The sequence below is a fragment of the Podarcis cretensis genome (genome assembly GCF_951804945.1).
Source record: "Podarcis cretensis genome assembly, chromosome: 2".
Classification (NCBI taxonomy): Eukaryota; Metazoa; Chordata; class Lepidosauria; order Squamata; family Lacertidae; genus Podarcis; species Podarcis cretensis.
The window spans coordinates 24557306-24580599 of NC_137171.1; the positions used below are offsets into that span (position 1 = coordinate 24557306).

The 23294-nt window shown below is 46.8% G+C and overlaps 2 protein-coding genes across 11 annotated transcripts in view; one reads left to right on the forward strand and one right to left on the reverse strand.

Moving 5' to 3' along the window:
• ARSG (arylsulfatase G) overlaps positions 1-21399 on the forward strand; it is a 119822-nt gene extending 98423 nt beyond the window's left edge. For 7 of the 8 annotated variants that reach the window (XM_079965473.1, XM_079965475.1, XM_079965474.1 and 4 more), the window contains 3 exons: positions 8474-8564; positions 13460-13792; positions 15746-21399. In XM_079965473.1, coding sequence (XP_079821599.1) covers positions 8474-8564; positions 13460-13758 — 390 coding nt within the window. In that variant the 3' untranslated portion in view covers positions 13759-13792; positions 15746-21399. The remainder of the gene's footprint in view (positions 1-8473; positions 8565-13459; positions 13793-15745) is intronic. The other variant, XR_013835806.1, reaches the window with a different exon arrangement.
• Positions 15966-23294, reverse strand: part of WIPI1 (WD repeat domain, phosphoinositide interacting 1) — a 46170-nt gene continuing 38841 nt past the window's right edge. For 2 of the 3 annotated variants that reach the window (XM_079965567.1, XM_079965566.1), the window contains 3 exons: positions 21856-21977; positions 20681-20781; positions 15966-16506 (listed from right to left, as the gene is read on the reverse strand). In XM_079965567.1, the coding sequence (XP_079821693.1) occupies positions 16465-16506; positions 20681-20781; positions 21856-21977 (265 nt within the window). In that variant the 3' untranslated portion in view covers positions 15966-16464. Of the gene's footprint in view, positions 16507-19396; positions 20782-21855; positions 21978-23294 lie in introns of all 3 variants that reach the window. The other variant, XR_013835827.1, reaches the window with a different exon arrangement.

Sequence of the window (23294 nt, forward strand, 5' to 3'; positions counted from 1 at the left end):
AGACATAAATTCTGGATAATTATCCCAAGTGCAATGTGTCCAGTTTGGGGACATTATTAATTACAATGGTTTCACATTTGGGCAGTCAGTGACCACTTGAGAGACCAGAACTTGAAAGCATTGGTCTGCTTTTGTTTTAACCCAACAATTCAGATATTCCTGCCTCCAGTAGCTATCCAGGGATAGAATGAGATGGCAGAGGTTCAAGAGTGAACACTTCAATGGCAAAAATGATGCAACCATCCATTATTATAGTGGTATATCAAACTCAGTGGTTTCCTGCTACATCTGAACTGGACCTCTGGGAAAAACTCACAATGACTTCTCTTTTGTTGTTGCACATACCGTATTTTCCCGTGTTTAAGATGCCCCTGTGTATAAGACGCCCCCTATTTTGGGGGACTCCAAGTTAAGAAAATGGGGGGAAGCTATAACTGTGTATAAGATGACCCCCAATTTTAAACATTATTTTCCAATAAGAAACCTAGTCTTATACACGGAAAAGTACAGTATGTATCCTCCTTAACAACATGAATATGAAGCCTTTTGAGCAACTGGGGGAAGATGGTATTCTTCATCTTCCTTTTACGCTGTTGCCCTGGGGCTGCTGTTGCCCTGGGGCTGCTCAGGCAGGGGTTGAATATCCGTTCCTCTTCCTATCTAGTGCTTCAGTAGCTTTTTGTTGCTATGCGAGGAGACTACAGAAAGACAGCTGTTTGCATTGTTGTTGAAGATGGTCATGATGTTCGATATCCCTTGATGCTCATTGAGAGTAACAGATGTGCAGTCCCCACACTCAGTAAGAAATATTCAGCATCTTGTACCCATCAGGTCTCTGGCTAAGAAGAGAGAAGCCAATGGATGACCTGATGAAACGAAGGAAGCTTTCCACTTAGATTCTGTGCTGGGCAGAAAAACCTGCTTGTTAGCTTTGGTGTCTCCAAATTCCAGGGCACTTTCCCTAACTTCCCACAGTTACAAGGAGGCATTTGTTTTTTAGCTACATGTGCCAACTGGGGATTTGGAGCAGCAGTTTCACAGCAGACCTGAAAACAAGCAGTTCTCTGAAGCTTCTTGAAGACTGCTATGAAACCCCGAACCTTCAAAACCGAAGGCCAATAAAATATCGGTTAATTCCGGAACAATTTAGGATAGCTGACAGTTTCTCGCAAGGGAGTCTCCCACTGATGGATGATTTGAGTTTAGCTGTACTTCTACATGGCTGGGCGGGAGGAAAATAATTGTGATTTCCCCCCCTTCCGTACAGTACAATGGTACCTCTGGTTAAGAACTTAATTTGTTCTGGAGGTCCGTTCTTAACCTGAAACTGTTCTTAACCTGAGGTACCACTTTAGCTAATGGGGCTGCTGTGCCACCGCCACGCAATTTCTGTTCTCATCCCGAAGCAAAGTTCTTAACCCAAGGTACTATTTCTGGGTTAGCGGAGTCTGTAACCTGAAGCATCTGTAACCCGAGGTACCACTGTATTAGATGCAGACCAGTATTTCACAAAACCAAATCTAGCTTTGTTTCTTGTTGCCCTTTTCCTTGACATGTTTCAGGTGTTAAATATAGCCTAAGAGCCTCCTGTCATGTCGGAAGGGTGCTTCCTTCAAAACTGCTACCCACAGAGAATTGCAGAACTCTGGATGCCCCAAACAAAGACCAGCTTGGGGGAAGGAGTGTTCTTAAGTTCAGCCTGTCTATTTGCTTATCCAGGCACAGAACCCTTTTGGGGAAAGTCAGTTGCCAGCAGCCAAGGCAGGCTTCTTAAAAGCATGCATGCAAAACAATGTTCTTAGAAAGAACTCTTGTTAAGTATACTTACTTCCTCTCTATGATAAATAACATTTTAGAATAGCAAAATGTGCCGTGATGTAGGCGGCTACCTTTCTTTATCGCTCAGCTTGGTTGATGGCCCCGAGCAGCGTGCGAGACGTGCTTACCTGTTTGGAACAGAGGCCATTTCAAAGAATCCGAGGTGGAGCCTAGCCCCAAACTTCTAGGCTGCTTCTGACTTGGTGCTGCAACACTAGCTAAGCCACTGTGTCTTTAGCCCTAAGCATGTCTGATGCTGGATGAGCACAAAAAGGGAAAGCCAGAAGTCCCAGCTCATTTCTCTAAACCCTAAACCAACATACCTTGGTAACAATTTCCTGCCTCCAGTTCCGTGGCCAGTTAAAGCTGGGTAAGGAATGAATAATGACAGCTGTTGGGCAACAAACTCATTTACATTGTGAAAAGCTGCTCTGAGCGGGTAGCAGGCATGATGAAACAAAGGAAATACAGCACAACACACAGCAGTTCCAGTAAGGCTGTGTACACATTGCCGACTTGAAACACAGCTCGGTCATCCCTTTTCTCTATTTGGAGAATAGCTGGTTTGGGAGAAAACATGGTATTTTGTAAGAAACATCAGGATAGGAAAAGTATGGATTGTGGCCAACGTGTACACACCGCTTCCCAGACCAGTGCTGAGAGCCTACTGGATGCAGATTTAAGCAGGAGTGTGTGTTGTGTGTTTTCAACACCTTCATTATGCTTATATTTATATTTCACAAAAAGTAGAGAAATTGGGTGGGACTCACCTAATAGAAGGGACGCGGGTGGCGCTGTGGGTTAAACCACAGAGCCTAGGACTTGCCAATCAGAAAGTTGGCAGTTCGAATCCCTGCGACAAGGTGAGCTCCCGTTGCTCGGTCCCTGCTCCTGCCAACCTAGCAGTTCAAAAGCACGTCAAAGTGCAAGTAGATAAATAGGTACCGCTCTGGTGGGAAGGTAAACAGCATTTCCGTGTGCTGCTCTGGTTCGCCAGAAGCAGCTTAGTCATGCTGGCTACATGAACCAGAAGCTGTACGCTGGCTCCCTCGGTCAATAAAGCGAGATGAGCGCCGCAACCCCAGAGTCAGCCACGACTGGACCTAATGGTCAGGGGTCCCTTTACCTTTACACCTAATAGAGCACCACCTGCGGAAGCCTGCACAATGACTTCTGCCGTTGCAATGGGGCATGTCTCCCCCCACAATTGACTCTGAGGGGTAAGGTCAGCAAAACACCTGGAATAGCACAGGGGAGATCGGCCTGTTCCATCAGGAAGCAGAGGTGCTTGCAAAGGTGGTGTGATGTGCAATGTGTTGAATTCCTCCCATCAGTGCACCTGAGAAGGGGGAGAGGGCTCATCTATTCCACCGCACCCCCGCCCTATGCCTCTGCTTCCTGTTTGAACTGGTATTTCCAAAGTTTCCACATTACTCTTTATGGAGAACTGGAGAATCAATTGGTAGAAAATACCTTGGCACCACTTTAAACAGACAACAGCCTTTTGGAGGTTAAAGGTGTGACCAGCTACTTCTAGTTCGGCTGTCAGTGGCTGCTGGGATACCTGCAAAGTTGTCATATTGCTGATCAGCTGGAAGGAGCAGCCTTGCTACATCTGGCGTGACTTCTGCACCGCCGCCGCCCCCCCCCCCCCGCCCAGTGTTTCAGCAGCACTGTGGAACCAGTCTCTTTCGGAAGTGGTTTGCTGAGCTCAAACCACACAGGTTTCTGCCACATTTGTGCACCAGGGATTGTTCGGCTGACAGGCGCTCCTCCTCAGGTGCTGCGTCTGGCAGAAGCAGCTGACATGGAGGGGCTTTGCTGCTCTCCTGGGACTCTGACATCACTGCCACTTACAAGGATAGGGCAGTGGTGAGGGTGGGGCTGTGCGGGCACACTTGGGAGTGCCGTGTGGCTGCCCACGCACCCCAAGCTTGCTCCTACCCTGCCCCACCCCTCCCTTGGTAGGCAGGGCCAGGAGAGTGGCTCCACAACACTGCCCCAGCCCACCGGACAGTCCTGGCGCAAAAGTAGCACAAGGTATGGGGGGGGGGGGCTTGAGGATGTTGGGCACCCATTTGGACACCCATGCCAGGAGGTGGCAGTGCTCTGATGCATCTCAGAGATGAATAAATCACAGTACCCTCTGAGAAGCCTGGATAACTGGAACTCACGGTAAATTTCCTTTTTACCTTACCCCTGTGGTGAGATTGCTGTTCCAAATGGATACAGCGGTACCTCTTGTTAAGAACTTAATTGTTCTGGAGGTCCGTTCTTAACCTGAAACTGTTCTTAACCTGAGGTACCACTTTAGCTAATGGGGCCTCCCACTGCCGCCGCCATGCAATTTCTGTTCTCATCCTGAAGCAGTTTTTAACCCGAGGTACTATTTCTGGGTTAGCGGAATCTGTAACCTGAAGTGTCTGTAACCTGAAGCGCCTATAACCCGAGGTACCACTGTATTTGACAATGAGCCTTTATATTTTCTTTTTACCTGGAGAGAAGCATCTCTTGTGTGTAGCCAGGAAACTGAGAAGCTTGGATTTCTTACTACATGAGCTGCCGACTCTCTGCTCCCATCCCTTGTTGCTGTAATTTGGGAATATGGGAATCCCAGCTCCAGAGAGGAAGCTGAATGTGCCACACTGAGTCAGCAGAGGAGAGCTGCGCTGCTGTTCCGGGAAGCAGAGCAGAAAGCCAGTTTATGCTTCACAGGCACAGCCATTGTGCAAGCCCCTCTGCTTCGGCAGCTGACCCAGCCTAGGCTCTCTGATGTTGGCGCCTCTAGACAGAGCGGCGTTGCGGCAGGAGGGGACAGCTTGTCTTGTTGTCATCCTCGTGGTACCGCAGGACACAGACGGGACAAATTAGGGAGTGCAGGGTAAAGCATTAACCACATCCCTCATTTAAAATGACCCTCTTCCCCCTGTTCACAGATGTGAGCAGAGCTTCTACATCATCTGCATCAGCAGTGCTGCTTTTCTGGGGGGGTAAGTGCCTCTCTTGTTCTTTCATAATGGCCATGGCGACCACCTGAGAGGTGCCGGAAATGAGTTCCGGTGAGTTCCAACTGAAAAAAAAGCCCTGTGCATTCATGCTGTTGGATTATGGTCACGTATCATTTAGGGTGCAATCCTAAGGCTGAGGTTGGAGCACCAATCTTGCCCTCCTCTGGCCATTTTACTATTTTTTAAACTGTTTCCCTCCCATCTGAAACCTTGGGAGGGAAAGATGCAAGATCATAGAATCATGGAATTGTAGAGTTGAAAGGGACCCTGAGGATCATCTAGTCCAGCCCCTTGCAATGCAGCTGTCCCATACAGGGATCAAACCGGCGACCTTGGCCTTGTCAGCACCACACTCCAACCAACTGAGCTATCCAGCATGCCAGCATAAATCTGTCCCTGATTTAGAGGCATGTTGGGGCACCAGGATGGTTTGGGATGCTTCAGATCCAAGTTGTTTCTGTTATATTTTGTTTACAACAATTTCCCAGCCCACCCTGGCTCCTGCACCCCCTTTCTGGCCCTGAGGATTTTGACCCTGGTTGGGCCAGGGCTGTAGAAATTGCTGTGGTGGGGTGAGGAATGGGGCATCTGACATCAGATCTTCCTTTCTGATTTGGAGCACTACTCTATCCTGTGTTTGCTGCGGTAACACTCAGGAGACACACAATTGCATCCTTAGTGATGTATCAATGGTGTGAGGCTGAGTGTATAATACTCGCTGTATAGTGGTACCTTGGGTTAAAAACTTAATTCGTTCTGGAGGTCCGTTCTTAACCTGAAGCACCACTTTAGCTAATGGAGCTTCCTGCTGCTGCTGCACTGCCAGAGCACTATTTCTGTTCTCATCCTGAAGCAAAGTTCTTAATCCGAGGTAATATTTCTGGGTTAGTGGAGTCTGTAACCTGAAGCGTCTGTAACCCGAGGTACAACTGTAAATGAATTTCAGGGGTATTACACCTGTCTTCCTGGTTTGCAGCTTTCCTCTGTTGTGTTTGGGTTTAGTCTCCATATAATATATGCAGCTCTCCCAGCCTTATGAAATGAGAAGACAAACAAAATCCAGGAGAAAGAAACAACAGGGTATTTTTTTTTTGAAGGCACCTTCCCCCAACAACCCCCCTCCAACCTCTGTGTTTTCTGTGACAATATACATATTGTATATCTATGTATATAGTGTTATGAATCAGGGGGTGCAAGAAACCCTAAATTCCAGATCAAGTTAGTGCCAGAATTTAAATAAGGCTTGGGTGTTGGAACCGGGAAATCAGGGTGGTCCAACTTATCATAACTGTGCCACAAGGGTACTTTGACACAGAACCCGTGGGCCACACACTGCCCTGTTGCATGGGGGGCAGAGAGCTTGAGGCTACAATTTGATGGCTCCCAGCCCTCACGCCCCTTTCCCAAAGCCCATCACCTCACTTGCCTAGCTCGCAAGGGCTGTTGTGGGGGGCTTCAAGCACCTGTGACCCCCAGGCTGTGTGTTGAAACGCCCTGAGCTAGACTCACCTGTGTATTCAAACCAGTGTCAGTGTTTGTTTAAGCCTCTGCCAGACTTTGTTTATCCTCTAATTAAGACAAGTGTAAAAGCTGATGAACTCAAATAATTTCCTTGAGAGGCATTAGGATGAGCCATTTGGGCAACAACAAAGGGATGAAAAGGGCAACTCTCATTTTCAAAGGGGTGGGTTTCCTCCCACCTTCCTCAGGCAATGCCAATGCTTTGAGGGCAGAGTTTAGAATAGCACTTAGGTGTTAAGAAGCAATGTGGGCTGCAGTTCAGAGTTTTAGGATGACCATGGGAAGTAGGCTGGCTGGGACAAAACAACTGTACTAGAGAGAGATGCTGATGTCTCTTATTGCAAGCAGCTTGGAATATTGATGTGCTGAACTTCCTCCATAGGAGGCTTCAGGATGTGGAAACCATAGATCATAAAGACACCACAGTCTCTGCCATGCCGAATTGTCCAAAGTGAAACACAAGGTTACAAAGCATGCCTTGGGAATCTCACGCTGCCTGGAGACAGGGGTGTCATGTAACAATACATACATACATACTTTTATTGTATGCTGCCTTTCCATTGTTCAAACCATGCTAAAGGTGGCTTACAACATGACAAAAAATAATAATACATAATTGCAAACTTATTCCCAACCTGTGTTCGGTAAGGAGAACCATGGACTTAGACATATGGATAAATTTGTTCCTGCAGTTCTTACTTATTGCCCAAGATTCCCCCCTCCGCACTTTGAATGTAGCACATGGCTCCCATTCATTCGTGTATGAAACGACCATGTGAATGTATTTATTTTCCATACTAAAGTCTTGTGGAGCACTAGGAATGCTGTTACGGTCATTGTACATGTGGGAAATTGAGACCCAGAGGGATTAAGTGCCCAGGAGGGATTAAAAGTTAAAAGAGAAATTTGCGTTAAGCATAGTCACCAAACTGGTTTTCGCATGGGAGGAGAAATGTATGAATGACTTGGGTCACCCCTCTGCGAAAGGGAAAAGGAGACCCTTTTTGCTGTTGTTGTTCATTAGGTCATTGAGAATCAAGGATTTGTATTCTGCAGAGACAGATTCATAGCTGTCTTGTATTGACACATGCATGTGGGCATTACAAAGCTGTCGCTCAAATAAGATAGATGCTAAGAACCGGAGGAGTAAATCTGCCTGATTTCTGTAAGTGGCACTTCAAGGTTTGCTGACACTGAGACCAACAGTAATACTTAACAGCATGATCCTTAGACACAGCCACCCAGAACTAATTCCTGTGTGGTGCGTGCACCTTCTCTGATAGACGAGTACAGGAAAACAACTTAAGAGAGCTGGATATATTTGACAGACGCATGGCTTCCCATCCTCTCACTACTGCTCTGGCGAAACAAGGTTTGGCAGGTTTTATTTAAACACAATGCACTTACCTACGAAACCTGATTACCAGAGTGTAGATGAAAAGCAACTATCCCTCTTTCAGAGCACCTTTTCAGTTATGCCCACCTGCTCAGCAGATGCTATTCACACTTTAAAAAAAGTTAAATGCAAATACGCATTTAAACAGCACATCTAGTTTCGTTATGAGGGGATACAGAAGGGTGCTCTATGCATGGCTGCTATTTTGAGCAACAAATGCGTCTATTTTTCATGCTCTTGAATTCATGCATTTCCTCCCTAAGCTTTACCAAGTGAAAAGAGCTGACTTTCTTTTTCTTTTCTCCTTTTTTATAATTTTTATTAAATTTTCTGTTTTACAATTTAGAATACTCATTTATGCAACCTTAAAATATCAATGACTTCCCCTCTTCTCTTTCCATGGTTCATTTTGCATAACATAAATCCCTGCATATTTTATATACAGTGGTACCTCTGGTTACGTACTTAATTCGTTTCGGAGGTCCGTTCTTAACCTGAAACTGTTCTTAACCTGAAGCACTACTTTAGCTAATGGGGCCTGCCGTGCTGCCGCCACCCAATTTCTGTTCTCATCCTGAAGCAAAGTTCTTAACCTGAGGTACTATTTCTCGGTTAGCGGAGTCTGTAACCTGAAGCATATGTAACCTGAGGTACCACTGTAAACCAAACCATTCAGTATTCCATTAAAAAGGGCTGACTTTCTAAGCTTCTGGCACTTTCTTTCCCCTAGACGTTGTTCCATCCCAACAGTGGGGCAGCTGGAAAATATGGAGAGATACAAGCTCTTCGGGTGGACCAGTACAAGGCATTTTATCTCACAGGTATGTTGCTTACTTGGACTTGTTAGGTGCTTTAAAAAACAACAACCCTGTGGGATGTTCCCTCTCCCCTTCTGACACATTTCTGAATAAAACCTGTCATCTTCCCCCAGAACCAAATCCAGTATTTAGCTGTATCTCTAAGACAGTTATCCATCCCCCTTCACCAAAAACAAAACCCACCCCAAGCAGAATATTGTTTTTAATTTTTAATCATTCTGTTTTGTTAGGGTTCCCAAATCTGAAAGTCTGTTCAGCTTTTGGGGGGAAGATCTCCCCCCAAAAAATCAGTTATAGGGCTTTTTCTTCATTTTGAGGGGGATTTTAAAAAATAAAATTACCCCCCCCCCCCCCGTGCCATACGTCTAGGTTTTCCTGGACATTTTGCTGATTTGGGGAAAATCCGCCTGGACGCCAGAATGCTGCCCGATTCCCGGGCATGTCTGGGAAAATCCAGACATATGGCAGCCCTAGTTTTGTAAGACAGACACCCCCACAGAGAATGAGAATTTAGGCCCGCAGGTGGAACAATCCTCTGCCAAATGAGCAGAGATGTCTTGGCAGATGTGTGTTTCGTGGTCTGCTGTGGTACTGCGTGACACTTGAATAGAATCTGGCTGGGAGAACAGAATAGCCACCCACCCAAAATCCACTCAGATCTTCTAGAGTGGCTGTTGTATCCCCTAGGTTTGTTTAGAGGAACACCAGGAGATCCAAGCAGATTTTGAAGGGGGTTAAGAACCCCTGCAGTTGGCTGAGTCCCCAGACTCTGTTTATTTTTCCAGGCTGGTGCTTCTCTGCATCTGACTAGCAGAACAAAGCTTTTTGGGTGTGCTGGGCACATGCCTGTAGTTTGCGGCAGCGACTAAAAATGCTGCCCAAACTTAAAAATTATTTAGCGGCAGCAGCTACACACCCTGCCCATCATTTCTCGGCCCTTCCAAGGATGTGGAATTAGGGAGGAAGGAAAAGGAGGAGGCAGAGAGCAGATTGTGGTAGTAGCAGATTGTGGTAGTAGCAGCAGGACCAGTGGAAGGAAGCAGTAGGCACAGAGGAGGCCACCATCTTGCATCCACCACCTGAGGCAGTTGCCTCAGTTTCCCACTTTGCCAAAATACATTTGCGCAGATATGGCTAAGAGGGAGAACTTTTTTTAAAAAAGGAAAGGAAACTCAGCTAGAGACCAAATCTTAGCCCACCTGCATTCTGCTATACAGTGGTACCTCGGGTTACAGACGCTTCAGGTCACAGACTCTGCTAACCCAGAAATAGTACCTCGGGTTAAGAACTTTGCTTCAGGATAAGAACAGAAATCATGCGGGAGGCCCCATTTGCTAAAGTGGTACCTCAGGTTAAGAACAGTTTCAGGTTAAGAACAGACCTCCAGAACGAATTAAGTTCTTAACCTGAGGTACCACTGTACCAGAATGCACTTCTGTCTGCAGTGTGGATGAAGCCACTGGGCAGTTTTGTGGGGTACCCATTCCCCACACTTCTTCCCCCCTCTCCCCAGCCTTGACTTTAGTAGTTTACAGACCAGTCTTGCTGCTTTCAAAAGCCTTCTCACTTCCATTCTTTCTCCCCACAAGTAGCGGAGAGAAAGGCCCAGCGTTAAGGCACTTCTTTCTCCCTTTCCTAATTAGAAAAGTGCTCCTGTCAGCAGCAAGATGCTGGCACCCTCAAGATGCTGGCACCTGTTAGCATTCCTCTTCAAGATCTACCTTTTCAGCTTTCATGCCACACCGTGCGACCTCGCAGCTATTTTTATATCTGCACGTTCTTCTTTTTCTAGCAAAATGAAAATAGACACTGGTGATGGCTTGCTCACCCATCCTGGGCCTTCAAGCCGGCATTCTGGAATGGGGTCAAGCATGGGCCAGACCTACAGAAACCTGCAGAGGCAGCTGCCACTCAGGCTTCTTGAGCTATAATTACCAAAGGGCTGCTTTCTTATCATCTCTGCTAAGCAGAATGGGCTGTCACTGCACGTAATGTGTGTCCCTCTCTTCGCTTCCTCCGTTGTCGTTCTCCCCAGAGACTCCTTGCCTGATTTAGTCCTCCTGCAAGTTTTTATACACACACACAATCTTAGCTTCCACTGATGCAATTGCTCATATACAGCACTTCCAGCTGTGAAGGACTGGAAGAGCCCTTTTATCAGATCAGTAGTTAGTTATTCCCTTCTTTCTCCACCCTGCCTTCCTGTTAAAATCTGGGTCCATTTTATCCTCATCCCCCAAATAGGGCTGAGCAATATATTGATACATCATTCAAAACAGGTTTTGAAGTCCATATCATGCTATCCATTTTATTCTTTTTGACCTGGCAATTATATTGCAAATTGTGATGTGTGTTAGGGCTGGGCGATATATTCTCCAAAACACATTTGAAGTTCATGTCATGATACCGATTTCATAATTTTGTGACCTAGCAATATATTGCATGTCATGATATTGGGGGTGCGCTATGCAAAAATCATGAGGCGGGGAAAACTGAAGCCAGCCAATGCCTCTACATAGCGCCATCCTTATTTCAGACATCGTGATATATCAGTATATCATGAAGTTTAGCTGTTGATTTATCGTGATGTTGAAAACCAGATTATCGCCCAGCCCTACCCTCCATTAAAACAATGTAATCAAGGTCTATAATGCATGGTTTGAATCACTTAGGAAGCTGCTTTTATGCTTGGTCAGACCAACGTGTCCACCTAGCTCAGTACTGCTGATCTCTCCACCTCACATCTTGCCCTACCTCAAGTCACCTGGAAGTGTGCATGCAAAGTGTTTGCTCTTCCCCTGAGCTAGAGCCATCCTCAAGGCACATGCTGCCACACTGAGCTAGTCACTACTAGGTTGCACTCACAATGTCCTTTCCAAGTAACAGATCTTGAACACATTCCCAAAATCGGGTTTCCTGAGGGAAGAGGTTACCTAAGAACGAAAGGTGAGGGACGTTGAGGCTGAGGCTAGAGGAGGAAGGGTAAAAGTAAAGGATCCCTGGCAGTTAAGTTCAGTCACAAACAACTCTGGGGTTGCGGCGCTCATCTTGCTTTACTGGCCGAGGGAGCCGACGTTTGTCCGCAGACAGTTTTTTCCGGGTCATGTGGCCAGCATGACTAAGCCGCGAAACCAGAGCAGTGCACAGAAACATCGTTTACCTTCCCCCCAGATCGGTACCTATTTATCTACTTGCACTTTGACGTGCTTTCAAACTGCTAGGTGGGCAGGAGCTGGGACCGAGCAATGGGAGCTCACCCTGTCATGGGGATTCGAACCGCCAACTTTCTGACTGGCAAGCCCAAGGCTCAGCGCCACCCACGTCCCTTTGGAGGAGGAAGGGGTTCCTGAAACAATAGGCGGGCGTGCTGAACCATCGGAGGTATATGATGCTACAAGTTTCCCGCCATAGGATGGACAGGGCAGTTTTAGGGAGCAAAGGAAAGGGGTTGTGATCTGGTCTGAAGAGGCCTCCCAAGTCCAGGCTACACTTGGCCTTGAGTGCCAAGTGCAAAACAGCAGAGTGCAGAATCGTGGTGCAGGGAACCTGTCCTTAAGGGATGTAAACAACTGTTAAATTAGTTTGCTGGATCATTAGGAGGATGCTTTTGCTCTGTCGCCAGGGCTAATTATTACCAGGCAAATAGACGTGCATGCTTGTGTGGGCAGAACATTTTCTGCTCCTGCTCCTCCTGGGTAGCAAGGTCAGGTTTGCCTCCTGTTAATAAGGACAGTCCGTGTACCTGAAGGTTTGCTTCCTCTGTGGTGTGGGCAGGAGCCCAACCCCTCACACGGTGAAGCGAAAGCAGCCAAGGAGTTAATTGTTTTCAACAGGCGCACCTTCTTAAGGGTTGCACCAACCATCTCCTTCTACTCGATGGCTTTAATATGGTTCATTGGTGTTGCCATCTGCATTTTTGTATGGGGAAGTTTTGGTCTGTATAGCTGTGGTTAATGAGGATGTTTCAGATGAGGTGTCCTTGTACCTAGGTATTTTTAAATTGTCTTTTTATTTTGGCGGCTCGAGGATCTGGCACTGGTGACACCCAAATATATAAATAACAGGCATTGCCTCCAGTGCTAGCCAGAGCAGGGAGCTGGAGAACAAGTGGTACAGCCCAGATGTAGGATTACCACAATGATGGTGTTCTACCTCCATTGTTAAGAGACCTTTATCCCTTTAAAATACCAGTTGCAAGGAGTCTGTAGTGGCTCTCAGGTTCTGCTTGTGGAATTCCTGTATGCATCCAGCTGGCCACTGTGAGATAGATGATGCGGAATAGATGGGCATTTTCTTTGGTCCAGCAAGGCTTTCCTTGTGTGATCTGTTGGTTGTGAGACAGCCAGTGAAGTAAACAAGTCCTTGCCAAAGGGTTAAACATTGGAGCCCACTCTTGCCCGCCTTGGCTATTCCTCTGTTTGATGCTCCTGTTTTTCATTGATGGCTGTAGTATTTTGTGTAACAGCAGAATTCCATTTTTCTCATGGCATTTCACAAACTTTTAAAGTGGGAAACCAATGTCGCCATCATGCGATGCTGGTATCAGGTCCTCCTGAACCTATCTTGCATTATTTCCAAGGAATGTCTTCCATACTTCCAAGTTTTGTATTTAAACAATAAACAGAGAAGCAACCAACTGCAAACATTTTACAGATACCTATTTCAGACATTGGACCACCCATTGCTCCTGCAACCGGTCCATTCTTGTAATGGGCCTGTGCTTAGTTCCCCTCCACAAAATCAATGGGTAAAAGTGTTTACCGTTGGCTAGATTGTATCATGCTTAAGCTACACTAATGAGCTCTGGGTGTTTTTCCTTTTAACTGCATGACTTCTGCAACAGGAATACCTGTTAAAAGATGGCAGCCCTAACATCTTGCATGCCTCATTGTTTCCAGGTGGTGCCAAGGCCTGTGATGGGAGCATTGGGAAGGAACGGCGCCATCAGCCACCTCTCATTTTTAACTTACAGCATGACATCCAGGAGGCGGCACCACTGGACATTGAGACTGCAGAGTACCGTGCTGTCCTGCCAGTGGCGAACAAGGCTCTCCTGGACATTCTGTGGAATATTGCAACAGACAATGTCTCTACAGCAGACTACTCTCATGACCCAGCTGTGACACCCTGCTGCAACCCACAGCATTTGGTCTGCCGGTGCCAGCTGGCTTATTCCAACTCATCCCAGAGATGCTGAGCTGATACGGAAAGTGAAGCCTACAAGACTCAAGGTTAGAATAGCAGGGGAAACTTTGTTACATCCTAAACCATTCTAATTTTGGGTTGAAAGGTGGTATGTAAATATTTTGAATCAGTGCCATTTGGGGCAGCTTCCATCAGCTGTTTCTTTTATAATCAGACTAGATTTCTAACATGGCTCTAAGTCTTTATGCACACAAGCCAGGCTTGGATCTGCTTTTTACAACTTTGGCACTACAGTCATACCTCGGGTTACAGACGCTTCAAGCTGCGCGTTTTCGGGTTATGGACGCGCCGAAACTTGGAATTACCCGAATGGGTTACTTCCAGGTTTTGGTGCTCGCACATGTGCAGAAGCACTAAGCGCCAAATTGCAACCTGCGTATGCTCAGATGCAGCGCTGTGGGTTGCGAATGCTGCGGGTTGCAAACGTGCCACACGGATCACATTTGCAACCCGAGCACCCACTGTATTGTTAGCCCTTGTTTATACTTTTGCTTTGTTCTGTTGCACGTTTGTATGTATGTATGTATGTATGTATTTGTTCTTATTATTGTAAGGAAACAATCAAGTAAATAACTGTATTTTGTTTAAACCAGAGCAATCCTATTGTTGGTGGAGTAGGTGGGACACAGAAGCATTCATGGTAGAGAACTATTGCCACATCCTCAGCCCTGCTGATTTAATGCATAATACTTGAGGGACGCGGGTGGCGCTGTGGGTTGAACCACAGAGACTAGGGCTTGCTGATCAGAAGGTCGGCGGTTCAAATCCCTGCAATGGGGTGAGCGCCTGTTGCTCGGTCCCAGCTCCTGCCAACCTAGCAGTTTGAAAGCACGTCAAAGTGCAAGTAGATAAAATAGGTAGCGCTCCAGCAGGAAGGTAAATGGCATTTCAATGCACTGCTCTGGTTCGCCAGAAGCGGCTTAGTCATGCTGGCCACATGACCACATGTACGCTGGCTCCCTCGGCCAATAAAGCGAGATGAGCGCCGCAACCCCAGAGTCGGCCACGACTGGACCTAATGGTCAGGGGTCCCTTTACCTTTACTACTTGAGGGAAAATGAACTATATGCCACCCTAAAGACTGGTGTAGTTCTTAGTGCTTTGGAGAAAAAAAGGAGCTTCTGGATCCAAGGCCCACCCCAACATGCGTCTCTCCCTGCAAAAAAAAAGCTTTCTGCAGGTGTACTTGGAGCTCCTCTGAGGATGCACATGCTATCCTGTTAGAAGAGCAGTGTATATGCAACTTTCTAGGGGACCCTCCCACCTATAAGACTGTAGACTTACCGCTTCTTCTTTTTTTTTTGTAAATGGGGACATTTCATCTCAGCATCGGTGGCATTTAACTCCTTAAGCAATTACTGCTCTCTGCAAAAGTCACCTCAGTCCAGTACTGGAAGCAGTCACACTTGAGTGACGGCCACCCAAAATGGCAACATGTCTGGTTTGCCCCCCTCCATCATGTCTGGCATCACTTACCTGTGACCTGATTATGCATTTCCCTGTCTCCATCTCTCTGCATCACGGACTGGCAGGGCTTGCTGCATCTTGACATCAGGATGAGACGAGTTAGTTGCGTAAGGTGTTACAAACAGGGACACGAGAACCAGACAGACGGTTGCCATTTTTATTTTAAGTAGGAGCCATGGCCCAAGACATTTGAGGGGGTCTTTAAAGTAGGTCTTAGGCATATGGAGTCACTGCAAGATCGGGTAGAGCCAATTACAAGGATCTGAAAATCTAAAGAATTATTATTTAAATAATAATAGTGACTCGGGTCCTTACTATGCTATAGACATAATTACCGTATTTTTTTGTGTGTAAGACGCCCCCATGTATAAGACAACCTCTATTTTTTGAGCCCAAAATTAAATAATTCCAACATTCCATGTATAAGACTACCCCCAATTTTAAACTTTAAAAATTTGGGGGGAAATATTGTCTTATACACAGAAAAATACAGTATCTCTCTTTCTTTGCAGGCAGGATGGTCCACAACATACGAAGGAAAATAAGGGAAGCAATTCTCATTGTGGATCTCCTGACACGATTCTCTGAAAATAGCAACTGAGGCATGGTGTACAGTAGAAAGAAAAAGGGATTCTATTTGCAAGCAGATGCAGCAGTTCCACTGGTAAAACTTAATCAAGGCTGACATCTTTAGGGCTCCGTTCAAAACAAGACAGAACGCAAGGCGACAGCTGCTGCTGCTGACATTATGGTGACTTTATTAACAGGTATTTAAACAGAGTGCCAACACAGTAAGTTGGAGTTCTCTTTTTTCCCCCTGTCTCCCTAATAGGTCACTGCAAAAATATTCTGCCTGGGTAAAATATTATGTATATATACTGTACAAAGGACATAGATCAATAGACTTCTGTTAAGTACATTTATACACAACATAAATTAGAAAAGGGCAGGCATGTGTATAAAATTCAGGTTCTTTTGGGGGGGGTTACATTTACACTCGAGTATAGAGCAATGTGCATATACAGTACATTGATACCAAACCCACGCAGCACTTTTAAGAGAATACACACAAAGGGCCAGAAAGGGTTGGGCTAAGAAGAAACATACTGAGTTAAAAGCACTGGAGCACCTCTGGCTTCCCCCCTCACTTGTGGGATCTTCCACTTTCCCATTTTTTGTTTCTCCAAACTACCTCCCATCCGTCGCTCCGTGCTCTGCTGTTTGCCACTCCTCATGACCTCTTGTTCGTCTGGCTTCCACGGCACAAGTTTATCTACCAAAATCAAAACAGAAGGGCCTTACTTTTCCCAGCAGCGTGCCGTTGAGCAGGGAGTGTGCTGTAGCCGGACTTTGCGAACATGCAGAGGAAGCAGCAGGGAGGCAGCTTGCCATGCAACTGTTTTGCTTTTCCGCAAAATCTGTGGGTCACTTAGTTTTTTTGCGTGTCCTTAATTCAAAAGAATCATCTGGGCAACCCCAATGCCCATCTTAGGAGGAACTGAAGACTGAGAATTGTGTTTTCTGCTTTAAACAATGAACCCTTGTCTTGGTTGTAAATACCGCATGTGCTGGGTCAACTGATACATCGTGGTTCCCCAGCCACCACCAGCACAGCGCACCTCCTGTCTCCCCTGTGCTGTGCAAGCGGCAACCAGGGAGCCGCAGTGAATCAGCAGCTCAAATTGTCTGCAAAAGGCAAAGGCGTCTGGGCGGGCTGCGTCTTTCCTCGTGGGGTCCTTGGTCGCTCCGGGAGGAAAGAGTCAGGCTGCCCAACTGGACGAAGGCAAAGGCAGACAGATTCACAGAACCTGAACATGCTTCTCAGGCTCTGTGTGCTTGGTTGCTGCCTGCCTTCACCCAGGAAGGTGGGCTGTGTCTTTCATCCCAGAGTGACCAACCACCCCAAGAGGAAAGACGCAGCTTGCCCACTTGGGCAAAGCAGGCCGGCGCCTTTGAGCTTGCTCATGTGAGCTGGAAGGGAAGGGTTTGATCAGCTGCAGGGTGGGTGGGAAGCTGCCCACCCCATAGCTGATCAAACCCTCCTACTGCTCTTGCTTGCAGAAGCAGTATGCGGTTGGGTGATGTATCTCTACTGCTTCTTCCTCCCCACTTAGGGGAGAAAGCAGCAGCTGATATACATTTCAGCCATTGTGATATATCAATGTATCGCCCAACCCTAACAATAGCTGGAGTTCCTTGTGCTCCTGTATGGAAATTGCTCTTCCAAGAGCATAAGTGATGCAGCTGGCGCACGGCAATCATGTTTTTAGTGGCACTTGATCCCAAGCTGCTTGGAGTCCACAGGCATACCCATCCACAGCTTCACATACAATGATGCTTTCCACATGAAGAGCATCTTAAAGTAGGAGAAAGTATGCACACCATCGTCACCTGCAACGCATGCAGAACGCTCATTTCACATTGTGGCAGTTACATTTTTACGCTTGCCTGGACAAGAGAGCTTGTAGTCTTGGTGCTGTAAATTAGATATCCTAGCTTTCCCCTCCTAACTCTCCCCTCTACCTCCTGTAAGTAATATGGAGGAATGGTTGTGGAATGCCCAATTTAGCGATGTGAAGGTTGCAATACGACCCAGACATCGGAAAAAACTTCTAGCACTTGGGTCTGGTGTGGCTAGTCCACTTTGTCCAAATTGGAACGGGGCTAATTTAGCAGTTTCTGATGTGTGCAGATACTTCCTCCTGTGCAGAAGACAGTGTAGACATACCCTTTGAAAAACCTCTTTTTATGCCAGTATATTAGCAATTCAAGGTACCATCCTTGCCAAGGAGGGCCACCCTTACAAGCCATGGACTAGAATGGACCTACCCTCTATGTCAGACATAGAGCTTCAAAATCAGAAAGGGAGGTCCAGTGTTGGAGCTTCCCTTCCCAACTCTGCTAGCTCCAAAAAGGGCCGGTCCAACTGACCTTAAAAGTACTGTCAGAAGGGCTAGAAAAGAAGAGGGTATGCTGGGAAGTGGCTTGGACATCCCCCGTACTAGAGAATTATTCAGTCAAGCTCCTGAAACAGAGATCACTAAATCTCTACCTCCCCTCCCATTGTTTCTAATGGGATGATAAAACAGATGGATATGTATGTCCATTATACACAGACCCCCTGGAAAAATGACATTCTGCCCTGCCAGCTTGAGCCCAGCAGTCAAACTGCCCCCATCCCCGCCCGCACTGTTAAGAAACCAAATGCTTGCTACAATATCCATGGAGAGGCAATTTCCCTATGAATAAGGCACATCATCACACCAAGAGTTTCACAGAGCACTGAGGAAGATTTCTAAAGTAATATGGCAAGTGGAAACCCCCATAACAACCTGGGAGGTTGGTACAAAGGAGAGAAAAATAATCCCAAGTTTCTGATCCTAGAGAGATGACGAAATACTAAGAGATCGCCATCCACCCTCCTCTATTAAGGCAGCCGAAGGTAAAAAGAAACAACTCTTAAGTGCAGTAGCTTCTCAAACAGGATGCTGAGCGCAGCGCACAGCCGAGTTGTGACCAAACCCCAGAAGGTCAATAATCGTACATATGCATGCACGACTAACACAACCATTAATCCAAATTGCCAACACTTTACACTTTTAAAATAGAACACTAGTCTTTGTGGGTTGGGTACTGCCTAAGTGTTCATGGCCATATGCGGAGGGAACAGTTTAATTATCGCAAAAACAAACAAACCCCAAAGCTCCTACGGTGGCCTAGCAAGCAGGGAACATTGTGATTGCTCAGCCCTGGCTTTTTCACCAGCCCACACAACTAGTAGCAAATGCCAAAACTAAGCCCGTTACATCAGAGGTGCAATGTGCCACTTGCCTGGCTGTCTATGGCAAGTAATACCCCCAGCTCCATCCTGTCTCTCACACCCACCATGGCATTCCTCCCCCCTCAGACACAAAGAGAAGATGAGGCAGCCTTGAAGGTTAGGGGAGAGCGAGCTTGCAGGTGCCATACATAACAGGTGGCTGATGTGTGACTCTTCCAGTGTTGCTGGACTCCCATCAGCCCCAGGCAACATGGTCAGAAGTCGGGGATTGTGGGAGTTGTAGTTCCACAACATCTGGAAGGCTTCCCTAGCCCTAGACCAAGTTAGTCGTCTTCCAGCTTCTAAACAACAGCATAAGGCTATCTGGGATGGTTCCTCTCACCTTTAACAGCCCAGGGCAAGAGTTTTGGCAGCGGCAGGTAAGGGGAAGCAGAAGGCGTGAGAAGCGGCAACAGGAGCAAGGCAGACAAGCGGTTGGGCAGGTAGATGCTTAGCTCTGCAATAATGCTTGGATCACTTGATGCTGTTAAGACACAGCATGGAAGTCACTTCCGCATGACTTCAATACAAGACCATGCAAGAGGGATGGGACCCTTTAGAAGGAACATAATACATCGCTTGTTACTTCTTAGAAAATAAATAGCATTGATTAAAGAGACACTGGGAGGTAGTAGACTTCTATTACAGAGAGGGGAGAAAGATAGCGGGAACACAAATAAATGTCCTTAGGTTTTCCAGTTTCCAACCTTCCTTGCTAAAGACAGGTTTGGTCTGTGTATGCAGCAGTAAGTAGGCTTGGGCTGCTGATCACTCTCTCTTTTTTCTCTCCTGCCACAGGCTGGTCCTACCTCGAGAGCCCAGCGATGGAAGAGCAGCTCCATCACTACTAGCACAACTGCTGCCCAGCCAGCACTTGCTTACTGCACCTGCCCATTTCCCCTTAGGTAATGCTTCTATCTGCACCACCATTTTATACTGATGCCTGCCCTGCAGGTCTTTCCCTCCCCCCAGCCCCACATGCAAATAGCAAAGCTGGTGGGCTGAGCATCTTGCTGGTATGGCAAAGCTACCAGCAATAGGATTGAGTTGGGAAGGAATGGGGGCATGGGCTGCAATTGCCCAGAACCCACAAAAAGCCAAAGCCAACGAGCCACCAGTCAGTTTTATCATTGTTTTGGTCACTTAATCCAAACACACATTCAAAGGACCAAACGGGTGCCCTTAAACATGCCTCTTTCTGACATTTGAAGGATTCCTCCCACCATTTCCATCTCAGATGCTTTCTGCAGAAATCCAGACTTGAACTCTGAGTGTGCCCTCCTCTTGGGAAGACGAGGGTTTGGGTGGGAATCAATTAAATGGTCTGGAAGCATCTGCAGCTGTAGCACTGCTGAACCTCCGCAGGAATGGACCTGCTCAGTCAGTTCCCTGGGCCTGGGACACCAATGCAACAGTAGGATATCAGGATTATAAATAAAATTTTTGTTCCCAAGCCCCTCTCCCAGCACAGTGGGAGATTATCTACCCATTTATAAGAGCATAACTGATTTAGTTGCCGCGGGCTACAGAAAGGAGAGGAAAGGACAGCCCTTCTGGAAGAAGAGGTTAAACGCTTTCTTCGCAGCATGAGGCCCATAGTGCTCTCTTAAGTACTCCTAATGCTCACAGGTGGAAACTCATTTTCATCATCCAGACACACTGGCCCAGTGGCGAATTCGTGCTCCGGTATAACCTCTCCTCGAAGGGCTCCTCCATCTTCTGAGTAACCTATTTAAGAAGGAACAAAATACTGGAAATAAGTACAGCTGAAAAGCCCAAAGGCTGGGCAGACAGGGGCAGCATTTGGTGACTTTTTACTGAGTGCTTTCCCCCTCCTTCTGCAAGGTTTGGCAAAACACAGAGAAGTGAAGGGACTTGTGAGAGCTGCACCAATACTGCAATTGCCAGACTGTGGTGGGGAGAAGTTTCCATTCTAATGAAAGCCTCAGGCTTTCCACTGTGAATCAGACATGCCGAGTTTTGATTCATGTGGGATCTTCAATAAGCATTAGTGGCGCCCAAGGCTTTTCATAAAGGACGGACAGAAACACATTCTAACTTGTTTGCACAGACAGGATAGAGGAAAGAGTCTTACTTAGGGGAGAGGAGAGTAGTCAAGCAAGTTGGTTCAGATTTCTAGTGGCTTTGCTTGGGATGACATGAGCAAAGCGCATCACCAACATGCAAGCAAGGGAGTCTGCGTTGTCTATTAGACAGCACAATGGGTATGTTTCCTATAATTACATTTACTTTGCAGTTATAAGCAACACAGAGCAAAACAAGATGTCCAGAAGACATTTGTTGCTGTTTCTCTGTATTACAAAAATAAAGAGGTAAAGATTTGCATCAGGGTGATCTATTCTTTTTTTTTGCTTTATGGTTGCTGAGATTCTTGGGAAGTTGAATTCTGTGCGCATTATCAGACTTCTACATAATGCACCCAGCCTTGATGGTTTTATATCATACAACACGTGTGGCTTGGCCTGGCAACGCTGGCCACGTAGATTTATGTTGTGACAAAGAGCAAAGGGTGCTGAGCTGCTTCAGTTTCTTTTGTTTGGTTCTGAGGCAATGTGAAATTAAAAGCGTGAGGAAACACCTGGCCTTCTGCCTATGGCCAGACCCCTTCTCCCAGGTACAGGGCATCTGAAGAGGTGACAGATAAGAAAAAGAACCTTGTTTCCCTAAGAACATCAAGGGGGATGTATAGATACGTCATTATCTGGGGATACTTAGCCATGAACAGTTCTGGTCTGGCTAAACCAAGAGCCTGAAGATCTTGAATGACAACCTGACACTCACCTGGCACCATCGAAGGTGAAGGCACCGAACTCTGCCGAGCTACCGTTGCAGCATAAGTCTGAGGTACTGGGGGGCGGAGATCATTTTCTTTGTTCTCTTCTGCCTTTCCCAGGTCAAGCAAGCTGATTGTATGTTGAGGCAGGGAAAAAAAGAGAATAAAATTAGTTACTACCTCCCAAGCTACCCAGTAACATCAACAATGCATGTCCATATTTCACTGTGATGGGTAGCAAAGTATAAGCTGGACGGCTGGTGCATGTGGGTCTTGTGCCGTGGTCTCATCCATCTCTGACCCATATGTTGCATTGGTTTCCCAACACAAATGCACAACGGCAAAACCTCTCTATGCAGATGTAGACAGCACAACCTCTCCAAAAAGGACTACGTTGGCATTTGGAAGAAAGGGAGGAGAGTGCTGGGACGCAGGTGTAATGTTGCTGTGGAGGTGGGGAAAGGGACCTCGCACCACACCAGATCCTTCAGACCCCTTTTCTTCAGTAGCGCAGCAGGTAAGGGAAATAGTCTCCCGTGCACTGTTATCCTAATCTTGCACCACCGCCCTTTCAACTATCGGTCTCCTTTTCCCCATCTTTGCTCAAGCTACTTATCCAAATTTGTAGACATACATATGCATACCCATATGCATGCAACACAATGTTACGCAGGACCTCAAAGCAAGCCCAATTGCCTTTCCATCACCACCGAGCAACCACAGTGTCGTCCCACACTTCTCCCTTACAGAGAAGACGGCAGGGCTCTCATTTAACAAGCAGCCCACCTAGTCCAGCCTGTGCTCTCACAGTGGCCAACAAGCAGGATCTGAGCGCAGTTTCCAGCAACTGGCATTCAGAAGTATAGTATCTCTGACAGTTCTTTAGACATTAAGCGATACCCCTATTTAAACAACAACAACTGTCATATTAAAGTGTATCCCTTATGGCAGTAATCGTACTTCACCACAGAAGTTCATGGCGGCCCTCTGCTACTGGGTTCACCCGCTCATTGCAGATTTTCATTCACAGAATAGACCAGTTGCAAGCAAGCCCCCCACCCCACCACCAGCTGCTTGTGGGCACCTCCTGCAAGTCCCTGGTGCCACCCAGTCCTCTTGCCCTTGCCAGCCCAAAGGGCTGGGCAGTAGCACGCACAGACATTACACTCCACCAGGCTACATACAAGTGCTCACTTCTCTCTTTGCAAAGAGACGGGCAGTCATTCTGCTTGTTACGCTAGACAGCAAGGACGGGCTTGTAGAGAAATTCCACTGCAGCTGTCCAAATGAGGAGGAGGACACAGCCATGATTCTGAGCCACAGGCAACACCCAAGAAAAAAACCCTCACTTGAGGTGACCTAAGTTTTATGGGTGACCAGAACACACACAGGCTCCAGGCCAAGACACAAGAGTGCTGGCGATGCCTGAATGAGATGGGCGGCCCAG